The sequence below is a fragment of the Ranitomeya imitator genome, chromosome 6 (assembly GCF_032444005.1).
Source record: "Ranitomeya imitator isolate aRanImi1 chromosome 6, aRanImi1.pri, whole genome shotgun sequence".
In the NCBI taxonomy this organism is placed as follows: Eukaryota; Metazoa; Chordata; class Amphibia; order Anura; family Dendrobatidae; genus Ranitomeya; species Ranitomeya imitator.
This window is the reverse complement of record NC_091287.1, coordinates 480,810,192-480,830,739: the sequence shown is the minus strand read 5'-3', so window position 1 is coordinate 480,830,739 and position 20,548 is coordinate 480,810,192. Positions and strand designations below refer to the sequence as shown.

General features: G+C 46.0%; 1 protein-coding gene across 1 annotated transcript in view; it reads right to left on the bottom strand.

The window, feature by feature from the left end:
* RIPK2 (receptor interacting serine/threonine kinase 2) overlaps positions 1 to 20,548 on the bottom strand; it is a 114,436-nt gene that overhangs the window by 37,863 nt on the left and 56,025 nt on the right. The window contains exons 3-4 of the mRNA XM_069731580.1: positions 14,863 to 15,018; positions 6,640 to 6,791 (exon numbers count right to left, since the gene is read on the bottom strand). Coding sequence (XP_069587681.1) covers positions 6,640 to 6,791; positions 14,863 to 15,018 — 308 coding nt within the window. The remainder of the gene's footprint in view (positions 1 to 6,639; positions 6,792 to 14,862; positions 15,019 to 20,548) is intronic.

Below are 20,548 nucleotides of genomic sequence, written 5' to 3'. Positions count from 1 at the left end.
AGGGGCAAGTGACTGTGCAGAGCATCTTATGGGGCCATACTTGTGCAGCATTATAAGGGGCAAGTGGCTGTGCGGAGCATCTTATGGGGCCATACTTGTGCATCATTATAACGGGCAAGTGGCTGTGCGGAGCATCTTATGGGGCCATACTTGTGCAGCATTATAAGGGGCAAGTGACTGTGCGGAGCATCTGTATGGAGCCATAACACTTGTGCAGCACTATATGGGGCAAGTGGCTGTGCGGAGCATCTGTATGGGGCCATCACACTTGTGCAGCATTATAAGGGGCAAGTGACTGTGCGGAGCATCTGTATGGGGCCAAAACACTTGTGCAGCACTATAAGGGGCAAGTGACTGTATGGAGCATCTTATGGGGCCATCACACTTGTGCAGCACTATATGGGGCAAGTGGCTGTGCGGAGCATCTGTATGGGGCCAAAACACTTGTGCAGCACTATATGGGGCAAGTGGCTGTGCGGAGCATCTGTATGGGGCCATAACACTTGTGCAGCACTATAAGGGGCAAGTGACTGTATGGAGCATCTTATGGGGCCATCACACTTGTGCAGCACTATATGGGGCAAATGGCTGTGCGGAGCATCTGTATGGGGCCATAACACTTGTGCAGCACTATAAGGGGCAAGTGACTGTATGGAGCATCTTATGGGGCCATCACACTTGTGCAGCACTATAAGGGGCAAGTGACTGTACGGAGCATCTTATGGGGCCATCACACTTGTGCAGCACTATAAGGGGCAAGTGGCTGTGCGGAGCATCTTATGGGGCCATAACGCTTGTGCAGCACTATAAGGGGCAAGTGACTGTATGGAGCATCTTATGGGGCCATCACACTTGTGCAGCACTATAAGGGGCAAGTGGCTGTGCGGAGCATCTGTATGGGGCCATAACGCTTGTGCAGCACTATAAGGGGCAAGTGTCTGTATGGAGCATCTTATGGGGCCATAACATTTGTGCAGCACTATAAGGGGCAAGTGACTGTATGGAGCATCTTATGGGGCCATCACACTTGTGCAGCACTATAAGGGGCAAGTGACTGTATGGAGCATCTTATGGGGCCATAACATTTGTGCAGCACTATAAGGGGCAAGTGACTGTATGGAGCATCTTATGGGGCCATCACACTTGTGCAGCACTATAAGGGGCAAGTGACTGTATGGAGCATCTTATGGGGCCATCACACTTGTGCAGCACTATAAGGGGCAAGTGACTGTATGGAGCATCTTATGGGGCCATCACACTTGTGCAGCACTATAAGGGGCAAGTGACTGTATGGAGCATCTTATGGGGCCATCACACTTGTGCAGCACTATAAGGGGCAAGTGACTGTATGGAGCATCTTATGGGGCCATCACACTTGTGCAGCACTATAAGGGGCAGTGACTGTACGGAGCATCTTATGGGGCCATAACGATTGTGCAGCACTATATAGGGCAAATATCTCTATGGAGCATCTTATGGGGCCATTATTAACCTTTATGCAGGATTATATGGGGCATATTTTAATATGGAGCATCTAATGGGACCCATCAAACTTTATGGAGCATTATATGCGGCTCCTGATTCAATGTGGATATTCAAAAACACTTAACCTACTGATGTCTCAATTAATTTTACTTTTATTGGTATCTGTTTTTATTTTTGAAATTCACCGGTAGCTGCTGCATTTCCCACCCTAGGGTTATACTCGAGTCATTAAGTTTTCCCAGTTTTTTGTGGTTAAATTAGGGGGGTCGGCTTATACTTGGGTCGGCTTATACTCGAGTATATACGGTATATATATATATATACATATACACACACATACACACTACTACTACTACTACTACTATATTTACTACTTTTTGATCTCATTGTATTCTATTTTATTTGGCTGTATGATGAAAGAGCATAGTTTTTTGTCATGTTTTTTATTTATTTTTTTACTGTGTTCATTGAAGGGATTAAATAGTATGACAGTTTTACAGATCGGGTTGTGTCAGACTTGGCGATACCAAATATGTGTACTTTACATATTTATTTTTGTTTTTTACATTAATATACATATCTATTGGTATAATATTTTTTTTTTCATTTTTACTGTTTATTTGGTGATTTTTTTTTTTTTAAATTTTACAATATTTTTGGGGGGCTTTTACTGTTTGTTTTTACTGTTTTTACATTCCCTCCCCTGATCGCTGATATAATGGCCTGGAATGCTTTTGCATTGCAGGGTATTTGATTAGCCAACTGTACACAGGCAGGACCTTGCAGGCCACCATACCTGTGTAAGGGTAGGCCAGGGCGGTAGTCGTGGCTGAGGTAAAAGTCTCTTGCACATCCTGACCTCCCCTCACATACACTCCATGACTCCCAGTCAGCATACCTGCTGCTCCTTTAGTAAGTGTACCAGTGTCTCCAGGTCCAACTCTTTCAGAGTCTCCTCTCTTCTTCAGGGGACTCTCTTCAGTCGATTTCACACAAACAGAGACACAGTCCATTGAACATTTGAACACTAGACTTTACTAAAGACGGGCCCATAGCGGTTCTCTTCAGCATTTACAGCAGGCTTTACATTAAACAGTTTCCTTGCTGTCCCATTTATATATGGCATTGATTTACACAGCTTCTTCGCTTTCTCTGCCTTTCCTTCATCTTTACTAAGCCCGCTTCCGGAACAGACCGTGCCTAACGGTCCTTCAGCGTCCTCTGTGCCCAGTCTTACTTTAGTAGGGATTCCTCTAAACCTTTTCGCCCTGGTCCCGAGTACATCCATCCACTTAGCAAGCCGCCACATTCTGAGTGACCTGTCCATACTGCTTAGTTCTTTCCTCCCTGTCAGCCGAATTATGTCGCTGTCTCTATTGATAGCAGCATCAGAGGGGTTAAACACCAATCGTGGGTGTTACTGCCGGGTGTCAGGTGTGATGTATCACTGACACCCACTGATGATTGCGCCGAATCTGCGAATGAGCAAGCATGGTTGTCGCGGCATACATGTACAGTGGTTTGTAGAAACGTATTTTCCTCTACGCCGTATATGTATACATTTTTGTGGAGAAAGTCAGTTTTCAAAATAGCAAACTAGGTACCTTATCAGAAGAGTTTTCCATTAAGGCTGGAGTCACACTTGCAGTATATAAAAATCGGTCAGATTTTGACGGCCGAGAATCGCACAAATGTTCCCGAACAGTGATCCGTATGTAATCCGTTTGCAATGCGAGGATGTGATTTCCTCGCATCTAGTAACAGTGTGACATCCGTATGCAATGTGATTTTAACATGAGCTTTAACATACAGCAGTTCTCTCTATGTAAAAGCTCATGTTAAAATCGCATTGCATACGGATGTCACACGGATGTGACACTGATGGTCCGTGTGGTGTGCGAGTTTTTCTCGCACCCATAGACTATCATTGGCGATTCTCGGACAATATACGGTGAAAATCGCCAAGAAAAATCGGATGATGGGAGCTGCCCCATAGATTAACATTGGTCCGAGTGCTATGTGATTTTTTTCATCAAGATACCAGCTGAGAAAAAAATTGCAGATGAGCTTTAAATCAGTGAATAACATTAGTCAGAGTGCAATCTGATTTTTTATCGGATTGCACTTGTCTGATTTATATACAGATGAGTATGAACTCTTAAGGAGTTACTCAGCTTTGCAGAGCCTTCCTTCTTGCCATCATGGATGTCTCAATAGTGGAACAATTCACTAAGGAGACATAAAGAATGACTCATTTAAAGGTTGCTAATGCTACACCATTGAGGACAACCATCTCTTTAGCTTCAGATTGCTTTGCTCACTGCAATTTAAACGTTTAAAATGTTAAAAGGATTCTCAAATTATTTATTAACTTGTTTTCATTAGTTTGGAAGCATGAAAATAAGAAAGTTTGCAAATGACTTGCTTATTATTATTATTATTATTATTATTATTATTATTATTATTATTATTATTATTATATCTGTCGCTGTACCCCTGCTGTGAAAGCTGTTATATTGCATAGTGTACAGCTGATTTACATGGAGCTAAGCCACTTGTGCCTGCCCAGATCCTGTTCAAAAGTGAGTAGTAGCTAAATTTCAGGAGGGAGGTTTACTCCTAACATACCAGCCACCTCTCTCCAGCTCATTGATATCTATAAAGCAGTTAGTTGATCACCTCCCTCTCCCTCCATCTCAGCTCCCGAAATGCTGCTGTTATTAAGCTTGCAAATCATCCACCTTGCAGCGTTCAGAGCAGGCCTCTTAATCATAGCTCTCCAGAGCTTTGTGCTAGTTCAAAAGCCCTGTCTCTATATATAATTGTCTAAGGGGTACTTCCATCTTTCTGTCGGCAACTTCCGTAACGGAAATCCCGCGTCGCTGATTGGTCTCGCCAGCTGCCTGTCATGGCTGCCACTACCAATCAGCAGCGGGCACAGTCCGACTAGTCCCTCCCCTACTCACCTGCAGTCAGAGCCCGGCGCCCGCTCCGTAATCCCCTCCAGTCACCGCTCACACAGGGTTAATGCCAGCGGTAATGGGCCGCGGGTACGGCACTCCGTTACCGCTGCTATTAACCCTGTGTGTCCCCAACTTTTTTACTATTGATGCTGCCTGTGCAGCATCAATAGTAAAAAGATGTAATGTTAAAAATAATAAAAAAAAAAAAAACCTGCTATTCTCACCTTCCGTCGTCGGACGATGCGCTCGCACCGGCCGCCATCTTCCGTTCCCAGAGATGCATTGTGAAATTACCCAGAAGATTTAGCGGTCTCACAAGACTGCTAAGTCATCTGGGTAATTTTTCAATGCATCCTGGGAATGGAAGATGGTGGCAGCCACATGCGCATCGCCAGAGTTTCGCTGGATCCCAGGGGGTGAGTATATAACTATTTTTTATTTTAATTATTTTTTTTTAACAGGGATATGGTGCCCACACTGCTAAATACAGCGTGGGCGGTGTTACATATCGCGTGGCTGCTATATACTACATGGGCAGTGTTATATCCTCCGTGGGCTGTGTGATATACTCCGTGGGCTGTGCTATATACTACGTGCCCTGTGTTCTATGTTACGTGGGCTGTGTTATATACTGCGTCGCCTGTGTTATATACTGCGGGGCTGCTATATACTTCGTGGGCTGTGTTATATAATACATGGGCTGTGTTATATACTGCGTGGCCTGTGTTATATACTGCGTGGCTGCTATATACTGCGTGGGTTGTTATATACTGTTTTGGCTGTGTTATATACTGCGTGGCCACTGTTATATACTGCGTGGCCTGTATTAACGCATCGGGTATTCTACAATATTTATGTATGTATATAGCAGCCACATAGTATATAGCACAGGCCACATAGTATTTGCTATATACTACGTGGCCTCTGCTATATACTATGTGGCTGCTATATACATACATGCATACATATTCTAGAATACCCGATGTGTTAGGGTACTGTCACACAGTGGCATTTTGATCGGTACGACGGCACGATTTGTGACGTTCCAGCGATATATCCGTGACGTTCCAGCGATCTCGCTGTGTCTGACACGCTCCTGCGATCAGGGACCCCACTGAGCATCGTACGTCGTAGCAGATCGTTTGAAACTTTCTTTCGTCGTCTAGTGTCCCGCTGTGGTGGCATGATCGCATGGTGTAACAAAGGTGTGCACGATATTGTATACGATGTGCGCATAGTAACCAACTGCTTCTACATCGCACATACGTCATGAAATTATCGCTCCAGCGTCATACATTGCAAAGTGTGACCGCAGTCTACGACGCTGGAGCGATATTGTTACGATGCTGGAGCGTCACGGATCGTGCCGTCGTAGCGATCAAAATGCCACTGTGTGACGGTACCCTTAGAATCGGGCCACCATCTAGTTCTCTCTATATGTAAACATAGTGATAACAGTGTAGACTCAGAACAAACCACTGATAGCAGAATGTGTTACTGCAAACCTTCTGCAGAGCTTTAGGCTATGTGCTCACGTTGCAGATTTGACTGTGGAATTTTCTGTGCAGATTCTGCATTTCTTGGCAGAAAACGCAGATCAGAATCTGCACCTTTTTTGGTATGTGCACACGTTGCAGATTTTTGTGTGGATCTATTCCTTTTTTACCTCTGCAGATTTCTATTATGGAATGGGTGCAGAAACGCAGCAGGTCTGCAAAAAGAAGTGACATGCTCCTTTTTTGAATCTGCTGAGTTTTCTGTGCAGATATTTCTACAACATTAGCGCAGCATTTTTTTTGCCTTTGATTTACATTGTACTGTAAATCCCTTGCAGATCTTCAGCGTTTCTGCGCGGAAAAAAAAGCTGCAGATATGCAGGAAATCTGCAACGTGTGCACATACCCTCATAGTTCTAATACTACAGCTTTACAGAACTGTCACTCAAAGAGGAGAGCACAACCTGCAAGAAACCAGAAAGTAAGGAGACTGCATTGCTCTGAATTGCTCAAGAGACATCTTGAGAAAACCCCTTTAATTAAGCAAAAACAAATTGCACTCCCAGTGTCCCATTGTCTGTTAGGTGGCAATCACACAAAGTATTTCTCTATACATTTTCATGTATTTCCGTCGGCTTTTTTCACTAGATACTGTATATGTGAATCCTTGAAATGTTCTGTTTCTTCATTCGTACCTGTACATATCGTGTTTAACACTTCCTCTGCTGTTTTTGATGCTCGGCTCATACATCTCTGGGGGCATATAAATGATCGTTCCTCCCGGTGGATTCTGATCACTGTATGACTGCGACAACTTGCGCCATTTCGAAAGACCAAAATCAGCAATCTAAAGTCAGAGGAAAGAAAAAGAATCTGGCTTGTAATATGATTAGCTATAATATTGGGGTGCACTTTATATTGCCTAAATTTTTCTTATCACAGCTAATACAGGAACTGTGGGAATACAGATGCTCTGTGGGAAAAGAGCCTGCTTTATTATTCCCTCCAGGACAAACATTTTTATTGTCCCAGTCTTTTTGAAATCTGAAATGTTTTTTATTGCTTTTTTGCAAATTGTCTCTTCAGAGAGGAAGAGGACTAGAACTCTAGTGCCACCTATTGGAAGTAGCAATCCTAACAGTCAATATCGACTCTTTAACAAGCCTTGTCACATGACTTAGGAGACAACTTGCATATTTCCCAGAGGAGCATTGCAGCTTTCAGTCTCCTCACCTCGACATGCTTATCATGTCACTATCCGCAAGGAGAAACGATACTTCTTGGATCCCGGTCAGACGCCTCTCAATCAGCCAAACCAGATCTCCACTTTGAACTGACGAGGGGCAGTACTCCAAAACACAGTGTCTGCAAATTGAGATTCTGGTTTGGCTATTATCCTAAGTCATGTGACAAGGCTCGTTAAAGAGTCGACATTGACTGTTAGGATTGCTACTTCCAATAGGTGGCACTAGAGTTCTAGTCCTCTTCCTCTCTGAAGAGACAATTTGCATATTTCCCAGAGGAGCATTGTGGCTTTAAGTCTCCTCACCTCGACATGCTTATGTCACTCTCCACAAGGAGAAATGATACTTCTTGGATTCTTGCTTTTTTGAAATTCCTTTTTGTGTGCAGCTCTCATGCAGTCTTGTCAGTCGCCATGATAACAGAGCATAAACAATCTGATCCTGTCATTATATACTTCCTTAAATTTGATTTTAAGTTATTGCTGACATAGCAGGGTGAGTCAAAAAATATCTGCACCACTCTGACTGTAGAATTTATTTTAATCAAATTTCAGAAAAGACAAATACATCATTTTTCTACATAATATTCATCCTCTTCAATACACGTAGTCCAAGTGTATTGCCAACTGGCAATGAATATTAATTTCTCTTATAGTGTCAACAGTTGCAGCAGGCGGCTTAAAGCAGCTGCTGGGCTATCACGGGTACACGCTCATTAAGGTAATGAATATTCACCTCTCTCCACTCCCATAGGCTTGGTGAACGGTGAATATTCATTACCTTAAAGGGACTCTGTCACCTGAATTTGGAGGGAACAATCTTCAGCCATAGGGGCGGGGTTTTCAGGTGTTTGATTCACCCTTTCCTTACCCGCCGGCTGCATGCTGGCTGCAATATTGGATTGACGTTCATTCTCTGTCCTCCGTAGTACATGCCTGCACAAGGCAAGATTGCCTTGCGCAGGTGTGTACTATGGAGGACAGAGAATGAACTTCAATCCGATATTGCGGCCAGCATATGCAGCCGGCGGGTAAGGAAAGGGTGAATCAAACACCCGAAAACCCCGCCCATATGGCTGAATATTGTTCCCTCCAAATTCAGGTGACAGAGTCCCTTTAATGAGCTGGGACATGTGATCGCTCTGCCACAGGAGCTGCTGGCATCGGAACGAGATGCTGTGAGGGCATGCAGGGAAGGTAGTAGGATTTTATTTTTTAAATGCTTTTCTCATGGGGGCCACAAATGCAAGGATAGGGATGAGGATCCACGTATGCAAGGATGGGAATCAGGAGTCATGCAGACAAGGATGGGAATAAGGAGCCTTGCATACACTCCATTGTTTGCCCAGTCGTCTAAAACACATAATAAATCAGCACAACACATTTGATGCTAGTTTTCAATGTAATAAATGTACCCCCTTTTTTAATTAAAGTACACAGGAAACTATAGCCTTGCTTAAGAAAAGATTTCAAAGATCTAAGGGCGCAGAGAATTGCAAGGATTTCCTTTCTGCATTAGGGTATGCTCACAAGACTGCTCACAAGAGCTATCTGATGTTTTATCGGATAGCACTCAAACCAATGTTATACTATGGCAGTGTAGACCTGCAACTTTTTTCTCATGATGAAAAAAGTCATAGTATGCTGCGAGTGGCTGCGCAAATTGGGTCATGGGCACCCATACAAGTCTATGGCGCTTGTAAAACACCTGACTGCACTCGGGTGTCTTACAAGTGCAGTTTTTTCTGCAGACTCACACAATGGAGAAATCTTGTTCTCCATTTTCACCTCACCTGCACTGCTATTCTCTTATGCGAGAGAATAATAATCTTTATTTTTATATAGCGCTAACATATTCCGCAGCGCTTTACAGTTTTGCACACATTATCATCACTGTCCCCGATGGGGCTCACAATCTAGAATCCCTATCAGTATGTCTTTGGAATGTGGGAGGAAACCAGAGTGCCCGGAGGAAACCCACGCAAACACGGAGAGAACATACAAACTCTTTGCAGATGTTGTCCTGGGTGGGATTAGAACCCAGGACCCCAGCGCTGCAAGGCTGCATTGCTAACCACGGCGCCACCGTGCTGCCCAGAGAGAATCAGATCACACTAAGGTGGCACTCGGATCAAACTCATTGTCATTAGCAGAATTGACCCAATTCTCTCATATGAGAGAATATATGCTTGTGTGACTCAAGCCATACACAGTTTATTTTTCTTGGAGTGTTCCTTTAAAATTCTGTTTGCATTTTTCACAGAACTTAGAAACAAAAGGAGGATCCACTAATTCCCTAAGAATTAGACAATTAAAAATGGAATTGCAAGAGAAATCCAGTATGTGAAGCTGGCTTTAGCTGAGCACCTGCAGCTTCATGAATAATGTAGTGCAGTGATGAGGCAGTGACCCAGCAAAGTTCAAAGCAAAATGTGGTTTTATGTCCAACTCACAGCAACACAAAGTACACGATATACTACGGATCACAGCCCGGAATTATATCCTCCAGATTGCAGCAGATAAACACGCCAGTCCACCTCCCAGACTAGTTGCCGCAGGCGACTGCACCGCTGTGTATGCTGTGGGTGCCAAACCTTTCAGCTCCCTTGGCTGTTTGGCTCCACTGGTCTGTGTTGCCTCACACAGGTGGAGCTCTGCAGAGCCTCCTGCTCTGCACTACTCCAAACACCAGACTGACACTGACTCTGAACCTGACACACCCAAACCCTTTACTGCAGGGCTTTTAACTGGAATACGTGGCCTTCAGCCACATGGAAAACCCGACCATTAAGAAAACGGACTGCCCCACTACCATCCTGTAGTCCAAGCTTGTCCAAAACCTATACACACTTTTATTTGCATTGCAATGCACTCCCATGGCCTCGATCCGCCTCCATGTGCATCCTGGGGGAACATACAGTGATCCTCACATGTGACACCAGTCAGTGCCTCACATACTACCCTCTGTTCAAACTTGTGGGGTTGAACACTTGTCACCCCACATGGGCGAGTGACAGGGCATCCGCATGTCCCTGTAACATCCCTTCCCGACACTGTACTAACAAACCAAAAAAGGGACTAGAACCATCGGTTGACGCAACCATCCCTCCCCTCTACGTTTCTCTTCCATACTTTGTTACCCGACCAACCACCTCCCCATTCTTCATTGCACACGACACACCCTCATTCCTGACTGACAGTAGACTTGAGCCAGTTTCTGGTGTCCTCGGCCCTTTTAATTTGGGGTTCACTAACCCTGCAGCTCATCCCGTAACCTAAGTACCTGCCTTCGGGAACTTGGTACCATTTCCTCCGTACACTTACCCATGCCTCGGTGACTATGTCCTGCTGAAAAGCCAAAGTCCACCCTGACAACTCTGGGCATACATTCGTAAACTGTGGTACCTGAACCCAAGCCTCCCGAAGCTGCTGTCTAGTCACAGCTCGATCCATTTTACCCACATCCTTGGCAGGTGCCAGAGGGCTCCTCGTGCATACGTCCTTAGTCGTCTCCGCGACCACACACTCCCGGTTCCTCACGGCTTTCTTTTTATATGTGCACCTCTGCGTGGGACCCTGGAACTGAACTGTCCTGAACTTACCAGGGGACATTTCCAGCTTGAGGATTGGTGGGGTCTCCTCGACCTCTCCCCCGCCATAACCTCTAGGGGAAACCTATCAAGGTTACACTCTGTCCCTAGGTTGGCAACCCCTATGGCAGGTATCCCTGACTCGGAATCTTCGAGTTCTGCGCCCATAACATTTACCTTGGGTGGGATAACCCAGTTCTCCCACAGGGACCAGAAGAGGGGCAAGTCTCTTCCCAACACAGTCCCATATGGAAGGGTCTTCTCCACTCCCGCCACATGTTTAATGTCCCCACATGATGTGGAAAAATTAACCTCCGCATTCGGGTACTCCCTGATTTCCCGATGGATACCCATCACCTCCACTTTCTTTCCTTTGGGGTTTCCCCCGGCAACCAGAGACCCATTGACCAAATTCTCTCTGCTCCCCGAGTTCAGGAGTGCTTCTGTTTGGTACAGGTTTTCCAGTACCTGGCACAGCTGGGGTTTGATGCCGGCCACGCCTGTAGTGATGGTACAGAATGGCTGGGCATACATAGGCACATGGCGAGTATACCCGCAGTCCATGGGTTCAGATAACCAGGGCAGTTGACAGCCACATCTCCGGGCTCTTGGCACCGCCAATACTTCATTGTTGTGACATGACTATACCTTGAAGTTACTTTAGGGGAAATGGAATTTTTGTCACCCAAACTTCGGGCTATCCCCTCATCATGGGCTCGATCCTGGATAGCCCCAACAGTGGTTTGTGGACTTTTCCCATGCTCCTGTACAAAGTCCTAAGTGGCTATATACCACTCAGTCATCCTACTAGTTTGTGTAGAGTGTCCAGGTCCTTTTGCCCCACCCAAAGCGGCATGGCAGCCGGCAGAGCCCTCATCAGCCGATCGACCATCACCCTCTCTACCATCTGGGCTGGGGTCAAAGTCACAGGCTGGAGCCATTCCTTCACCAACTGCAATCCAACTGCAATAAGTCATACGCCTGAGACCTGGCGGGATGAGTCTCTGCAAAGGACCTCTGGTACACCCTTTGATCGCCCCTTACCTTAGGGGTCACTTCTTGACACCGCTGTTCATCCCTCACCTTAGGGGTCTCCTCTTTACACCACTGCTCAAGCCTCATCTTAGTGGTCTCATCTTTACACCGCTGATTGCCCCTCACGTTAGGGGTTTCCTCTTTACACAGCTGATCGCCCCTCATGTTAGGGGTCTCCCCTTTACGCCGCTGATGCTCCATTTGCTACCACTGCATCTGCAGTGCCTCTTGCTGTTGCTGATGTAACTGTAGCTCCAGCTATTGCAACTGCAGCTCCTCTTGCTGCTGCCACTGGAACTGCAGCTCCTGCTGCCACAGTATAACCTGCTGCTGCTGAATGAGGGCCACTTGTTTCAAAAGCTCCACCATTTTTCCAACAGGCTTGTTCACTGACATGCAGCACGCTTTGGGGTATGCCTCAGTTCACACTGCCCGCATTCTGCACCATATGTAGTGCAGCGGTAGCACCCTATGCAGTGATGAGGCAGTGACCTAGCAAAGTTCAAAGCAAAACACGTTTTAATGTCCAATTCACAGCAATAAACAGTACACGATATCCTCTGGATCACAGATGGTATATTCTACATATTGCAGCCAATAAACACGCTAGCCCACCTCCGAGACCAGTTACTGTGGGTGACTGCACCACTGTGTATGCTGTGGGTACTAGTTCTTTCAGCTCCCTTGGCTGTTTGGCTCCACTGGTCTGTGGAAATCCCGGCCAAGAAGGATACAGACTGCCCTACTACTATCTTGTAGTTCATTTAAAAAATAAAAGCCAAATAGCTTGTCCAAGACCTATACACACTTATTTTGAATTGCAATCACAGCTACACGTGTGACTGCAATGCACTCTCATGGCCTCAATACACCTCCATACACATCCTGGGGGCAATATACAGTGACCCTCACATGTGACACCAGTCACTGCCTCACAGTAATCATAGATTGGCTAGTCTGCTATTATCCTTGCTATTCTGGGCATCAGCTGTCCATGTGACTATGACTAATATCAAAGATAAAAGCAGTAGTTCGTCTGGTTTTCCTACAAACGGATACAAATAAAATCTATTTTCAATGCTTACCACTCTGTGAGTAAATGGAACTTGATAGAAACACTTTGTGAAACTGCCTTAAACTGTGGGCATGGTTGGCTCAATGTTTTAACGAGGTTTTGTTGAATGATGATGAGTTAAAAGTGAATATAAAAAAACTTGTAACATACGGTATGTTATCAGAGAAATATATTTTTTTCTCCACTTATGAGCCACTAATTCTCCTACTGCTATCTTCTGAACTTATCATTCACTCATAAACACTGCTGAACTCTGTCTTGCTCAAGACAAATGGTCTGCTCACTGAGGGATCGGATTATAGTTATATTCTGAAGTCTACAGAGCAGGAAGGAAGGAGAAGAATGAAAAAGAGAGGCACATGTACATGAAGATGGTGCAGCTGCTTTCTAGTAAGTGTTTTGTCACACTAGTGCTGGATTCGCAACTGCACTGCTCAGTACTGTAATATAATAGCCTCTAAGCTAGTGCTGCTGATTATGACTATGTGCTAGATAGGAATGTGCAGCGCCCAAGAGATCTGGTCGTTGCAGTAACGTCGCTCTGTCACTAAGGGGAGAGATGGTACGTCTGATGGCACTAAAGGAGTTCTTCTGACCAGGTATCACCAGCACACATTACACTTCACGCTCCGGCCACTAGGGGGAGTAAAAGGCTTTATTTATTGGGCCACGCCTCACACTGGTAAAACTAGGGGTTGGATAGGAAGTTAGTCAGAAGCTGACTGGGTTGGATTCAGGCAACATCCCGTGGCAGGGGGTGTTGCAGGGAGAAGATTCAGGGGGGGTATCCTAAGAAAGAGACACGAAACGAAGGATATTGTGGACAGTGAGAAACGAGATCAAGCACAAAGGAGAGCCAGTAGGAGTCGTGCCTGGAGAACAGCAACATCCTACTGAGGCGCGTAGCTGGTGGCCGGAACACCGAGGAAGTAACTGACTCTATGCCTTACTTCAAACTCCGCAGGACAGTTAATTATAGGTTGGCTGTCTACCTTACATCACCTAAGCAGACATAGGGGCAACGCGTGGAGAGGGGTGTCTCTAGGGTCCCGGATGAACTCCGAGCCTACCCGTCAAACGGGTGCGTCCTAGCCATAACATACCTGGGGGACGGAGAACTAGAAAGAACTGGAACGAATTAGAACGAACGAGAATAGAAGTTGTGAGGACTATCCCGAATGCTCAGCAGGGATGCACTACAACACACAGGCGCTAGTGGTGGGCAACGATTTCCACCTGCAAAGGGAACTCTGGATGTGCCTTCGGACCGGCTGGTCTCAGACAGCCCTGTTAACTGTGCTCTGGATTGAGGATCCTGAAGTCTTCAGTAAAGAGGTAAAGAGACTGCAAACTTGTGTCCTCGTTATTGTCTGCACCCCACACCATCACCATCCATCATACTGGGAAGCCCTGGGGACATACTTCACCTGTGGGAAGGTATACCATCTAGCTGCCATCACATCACCCCAGTGGACCCCAAGCAGCGTCGGTCACCCTGACCGAATACCACAGGTGCCGTCACTAAACCTTGACAGACTCCTATCACCTTTCATTGGACGCCCCTTAGCAGGGTCTCGGACCGGGTCCAGCCACAGTGACATCCCCAGAACTGAGCCAGCAGAGGACCGGTACCGAGTAACCCGCGGCCCTGCGTCTGGGGGTGCTCCAACTGTATAGCAGAAATCCCTGATATCTCTGTGAACTGTGTATGACAGATAATATAGCTAGCCTCTTTCTACTAACTCAGAGAGAGATGAAAATTAGAAACATAGCCTGCAGGAGGAACACTGGTAAAAATTCAGGATAGCACACAGACACACTCCATGTAATTGGTAATCACCTATAATGCTATAATGACAGATATGATAAGACTGCACATGCTTAGTGATCATATTTGGAATTTACTTGTAACTTAAGTGCCTTTTGTTGACACATTAAATCAATAGAAATATTTAAAAAATGCAGTTGAACTTACCTTCGCATGGAATTCACTATCCAGTAAAATATTTGGAGTCTTTAAATCATGGTGCAGCAGTGGTGGAGTCATATTATGCAGAAAATTAACCCCTAATGCAATCTCGTACAGGATACGGTATCTTAAAGGCCACACAATCTCTGTAGAGAGGTTGTCCTAAAAATAATAAAATTGTAAGAATAATGAGCAAAGGCATATCTGTGCTTAAACTATTGTAAACTCATATACTATAGTCTACACCTTTATTCTTGGAATTGTTCTCTTACATGTCAATGAAGAAAATGCTGGCAATTATTTGTCCCTCCTCTAGACCTATGGCAAAAATATTCACCACTTCTCATTTATAGGAGTTGTCCAGGACTATGAGATTGATGATCTATCCGGAAGATAGGCTATACATGTCAGATTGGTTCAGGTGCGACACTTCCAGGGCCGACGTCAGCACCTGGCGCACCCAGGCAAGTGCCAGGGCCCTGAGCAGACTGGGGGGAGGTCCACTCACCATCGAGGACACCGGTGCGCTATGGGGGCCTGGTGTCTGTGCCAGTGCCGGCGCCCGCAAATGGGCCCCTCTTGCCTGCTCCGGGACCCGTCACTTGTGATACTTACCTCTCCCGGCTCCACCGCTACAGCGTACTCCACCTCTCCTGACTGTGTTGTTCAGGCCAGAGGGTGTGATGACATCACATTTGTGCATCCTCTGCCTGCACAATCACAGTCCAGAGAGCCAGGAGATGCCTAGGAGTCAGGAGCAGAGCAGAAGCCAGTGAGGAGAGGTATTTTATTTATAAGTTTGGAGCACTATATATGGGGACTCTCGTAAACTGGAGCATGATATATGGGGCCCATCATATAGTATCATATTTGGGACCCATCATACACTGGAGCATCATATATGGGGCCCATTATACACTGGAGCATCATATATGGAGCCCATTATACACTGGAGTATAATATATGAGGTCCATCTTACACTGGAGCATCATATATGGGACCCATTATTTATGGTGCATTATATGAGGGCCATTCTGTATGGAGCAATATATGGGACCCATTATATACTGTATGAAGCATTATTTGGGACTCATTATACTGTATGGAGCAATACATGGTGCTTATACTCTACGGGGCCAATCCTATACTGTATGGAGCATTATATGAGCCCATTATAATTGGAGTAATATATGGGGCCCATCAAATACTGTATGGAACATTATATGAGACCCATTAAGTAAGGAGCAATATATGGGGCCCATCATATACTGTATGAAGCATTATATGAGACTCATAATACTGTATAGAGCAATATATGGGGTTCATTATACTCTATGGGGCCATCCTATAAGTATTTATATGGCCTCATTATATATGAAGCAATATATGGGGCCCATCATATACTGTATGGCACATTATATGAGGCCCATTCTGTATGGAGCAATATGGGACCCATCATATACTGTATGAAGCATTATTTGGGACTCATTATACTGTATGGAGCAATACATGGTGCTCATACTCTACAGGGCCAATCCTATGCTGTTTGGAGCATTTTATGGGCCCATTATAATTGGAGTAATATATGGGGCCCATCAAATACTGTATGGAACATTATATTAGACCCATTATGTAAGGAGCAATATATGGGGCCCATTATATACTGTATGAAGCATTATATGAGACTCATTATACTGTATAGAGCAATATATAGGGTTCATTATACTCTATGGGGCCATCCTATAATTATTTTTATCGACTCATTATATATGAGGCAATATATGGGACCCATCATATACTGTATGGAACATTATATGAGACCTATTATGTATGGAGCACTATATTGGGCTCATTATTCTTTATGGAGCATTATATGGGGCCCATTATACAGTATGGAGAAATATATGGGGCCTATTATATACTGTATGGAGCAATATATGGGGCTCATTATTCTGTACTAGATTGTGGCCCGATTCTAACGCATCGGGTATTCTAGAATATGCATGTCCCCGTAGTATATGGACAATGATGATTCCAGAATTCGCGGCAGACTGTGCCCGTCGCTGATTGGTCGAGGCAACCTTTATGACATTGTCGCCATGGCAACCATTTTGACATCTACGTCGATACTGCGCCCGTCGCTGAATCAGAAACGTGGGATTCCTATGTCCTTTATGACATCATCGTCGCTGTGCCCGCTGCTGATTGGTCTAGGCCTGGCGGCCTTGACCAATCAGAGACACGGGATGTCTACGTCTTTGTGGCCCGATTGTGGCCCGATTCTAACGCATCGGGTATTCTAGAATATGCATGTCCCCGTAGTATATGGACAATGATGATTCCAGAATTTGTGGCAGACTGTGCCCGTCGCTGATTGGTCGAGGCAACCTTTATGACATCATAGTCGCCATGGCAACCATTATGACATCTACGTCGATACTGTGCTCATTGCTGATTGGTCGAGGCCTAGCGGCCTCGACCAATCAGAGACGCCGGATGTCTATGTGGCACCCCTAGGGGTATTTGCCACAAAAATAGTTACTGACACTAAATGCAAGTACTAAGATAGCAAAACTGCACTACCACCTCTGGCCAGAAGGGGGAGCTCCAGAGACTCCCCTTGATCCATTCTGGTCTGAGAGAAAAACTGGCAGTTGGGCTAAGGAGCTGAAAGTGAGAGGTCATACAGCTGAATTACTAACAGCCCTGTGACTGTTTCCAGGCCTAAATCACTGGCCTGAGGAGAAGAGGGACAGAGAAAAGGGACATTGTGAAAACCGGGTAGCATTAAGCACTACCCAGAACAGGCGCAAAGACGGATACCGGATCCGTGGCTGTATTCATTATATATAATACAGCAACCGGAAAAACGTGAGGTGATATTAGCTTCACTAGGGCTGGACGCAGCAACAGACACAGAGTTCAGCGGTACTCCCGGAGGGGGTAAGCCGATAAAAGGACTCGGGTTGCCCGTCGAATCAGGACCCGGAGGGGACAGATTGGGCCGGCAGCCAGTTCACATACAGCAGCAGGGCCACACAGAAATTGCGCACAATAAGAGGCGAAGACCCCGGCAGGGTCAAAGTAACTCAGAGTTCCCATACAGACTCCGGTGACAGGACTGGTTGTAAATCCTTTTATGTTAAAGTAAACTGGTTAAACGTTTCAGTGCCTCAGTCTTTCATTTGGACAATAGCCATCTATCCAGGATCGGGATCGTCACCGCTGGGAGAACCTGCTGCTGATCAAGTAAGTGCCTGTCCCCTCACGATACCCCTTACACTGTACATTGCCTGAGGCCACAGCACCGGGTCAAGCCACCCGTGACATCCCCCTCAAGAGACAGACCCCATTGGTCCGGTGCTGGGTATCCCGGTCTCTTGGGCGTCACAATTGGCGTCACGAACAGGATCTAGCCAGCCCGTATACCGGGTATTGTGTGCCGTGATTGGAGCCCAAAACTGTGACAACTTGGATGAAAAATCTTGAAAATTGACTTTATTAAAGAAAAATCCATTCCCCATTGAAAACTATTGAAAGTGACTTTTCCCCATTGGTTATAATGGAGTAAAGATGGCCGCCATCACCTCATTACCGTTAGGCACAAGACTGTTAATTGAGCTACGCCATTACCTGAGCCTCAGTCTGACTGAAAAACTTCAGAATCCGCCATTACAGAGCGCGCGGCGGGCGGGAGCAGCAGGGGGCGTGTCATTGTGGGCGGCACCAAGCTGTGCGCTCTGACGTCAGAGCAAGGGGAAAACCAATCCTGCTGCACAGCGGAACGAATCTACACTATCCCGACGGAAGCGGAGGACCGTAAGGGTCCAGATTAACTAAGGGGGCACAATATGTCGCAGCACGGAGACTCCGCAGCACTCGGCGACGCTAATGCAGCTGAAAGATAGAGTGTCGATAGAGAGTCCGGTAGCGCAGAGGTGCAAGGAGTGGCGCCCATCATGCCGGTGCTGATGCCATATACCCCGGGTGGCCCGTGGCTTCCAATGTATGAAGGTGAGCCTAATACCCTTGACGATTTCAGAGAAAAGATACTGGCCCATTTTGACATGTTCCCCGTGGGTGAAGTTCAGCGTGTTAGTCTCCTGATGATGCAGTTAAGTGGCCATGCTAAGCGAGAAGTCACAGCATGGGTAGCTGATCTAAAAGGCACTGTTGAACGCATATTTGCTGGATTAAAAGCTACATTTGAAACCACTGCCAGCAGCAAAGCTAAAGTACGATTCTTTAATTGCAAACAAAAAGTTAATGAGGGCGTGAGAGACTTTGCCTTAAACCTGCAGGAAGCCCTTAAATCACTTACACTGGCTGAACCCATTTTTAACACCGGAGCGGATAAACTGCTAAGAGATCAATTTATTGAAGGACTCTACACCCCTTCTCACCGGGGGCATGTGAGCATGCTTGTTTTTAAGAACCCTGAATTGACATTTGCCCAATTAAAGGAGAGCGTTATACGTCTCCAGCTGGCAGAGGCACCTCGGGATCAGGAGCCTGCGCAACTCATGGCAGAGGCTCCTCAACAACATGGAGTACCAGTGACATCAGCTATGTCCGGGGCCATTGCTAAGCCCCTGGGGCCCAGTACTAATGAGGCTCTTCAACAAAAGCTTGACTCTTTAACTGATGTTGTTGCTTCAATGGCTAAAACCATGCAGGAGATGAGAGGACCCAAGATGGAGTTGTCAAACCGTAGAGAAGGTGTTCCATGGATGAGACCCCGGAGATACCCGACATGGAGAGGACGACCCCGCGACCGCTACCAACCGGATGGACAGCCCATTTGCCGCCGTTGCCAGCAGCCAGGCCACTTTGCACGAGATTGTGATTTAAACGGGAATCCCCTGGGAATGCGGGCCGCTTCGCAGGAATGAACTTTCAAGGCCCAACACCCTGGCACGACAGGTACATCGGAGGACGACCCATTATCCCTATCGTGCTGGACGGAATGCCCCTCAACGCTTTGCTGGACACAGGTTCCCAGATTTCATCTATACCGTATATCCTTTATAAGAGGTACTGGGCTGATGCAGATATTAATAAAGGGCCCTCTGATGTTGAACTAGATATATGGGCCAGTAATGGTAAGTTGGTACTGAAACTAGGATTCAGGGAGATGACCATAAAGATTGGTAAAGTAGAATTGAAGAAACAGGGTATAATTGTTGTTGATGTTGACCGGCGGAACTGTGAACCAACTGTATTGATAGGAATGAATGTGTTAGAGAACTGCTTTTCCGAAGTCATTTCTGTCTTACAGCAAATTGCTGAAACTGCCCAATCCTGCCAGCAGAGAGTTCTCCGGAGGGAAATTAAAGTATTGATGTTAAGGCACCAGGTAGAAGTTGCAGGTGGAGAAATCGGCAGTGTGAGGGTAAGTGATCCAACGTCTATTGTAATCCCACCAAAAACAGAAATGCTGGTATGGTGTAGAGCAGCCATTGGTACTAAGGGACGAGATTATCAAGCCTTAATAGAACCAGTGTACACCGACAGCAGGCCCACTATACTCACAGCACGAGGGATAGTCGAGGTACACCGGGGACGAGTGCCGGTACGACTTTTGAACTGTGGAGAGGAAGAGGTCACTTTGCCAAGGTATGCTACAATGGCAAAGCTATATACTGTTGACAACAATGCCATCACAACCATTGAGCCCTTAGAACCAACCTGT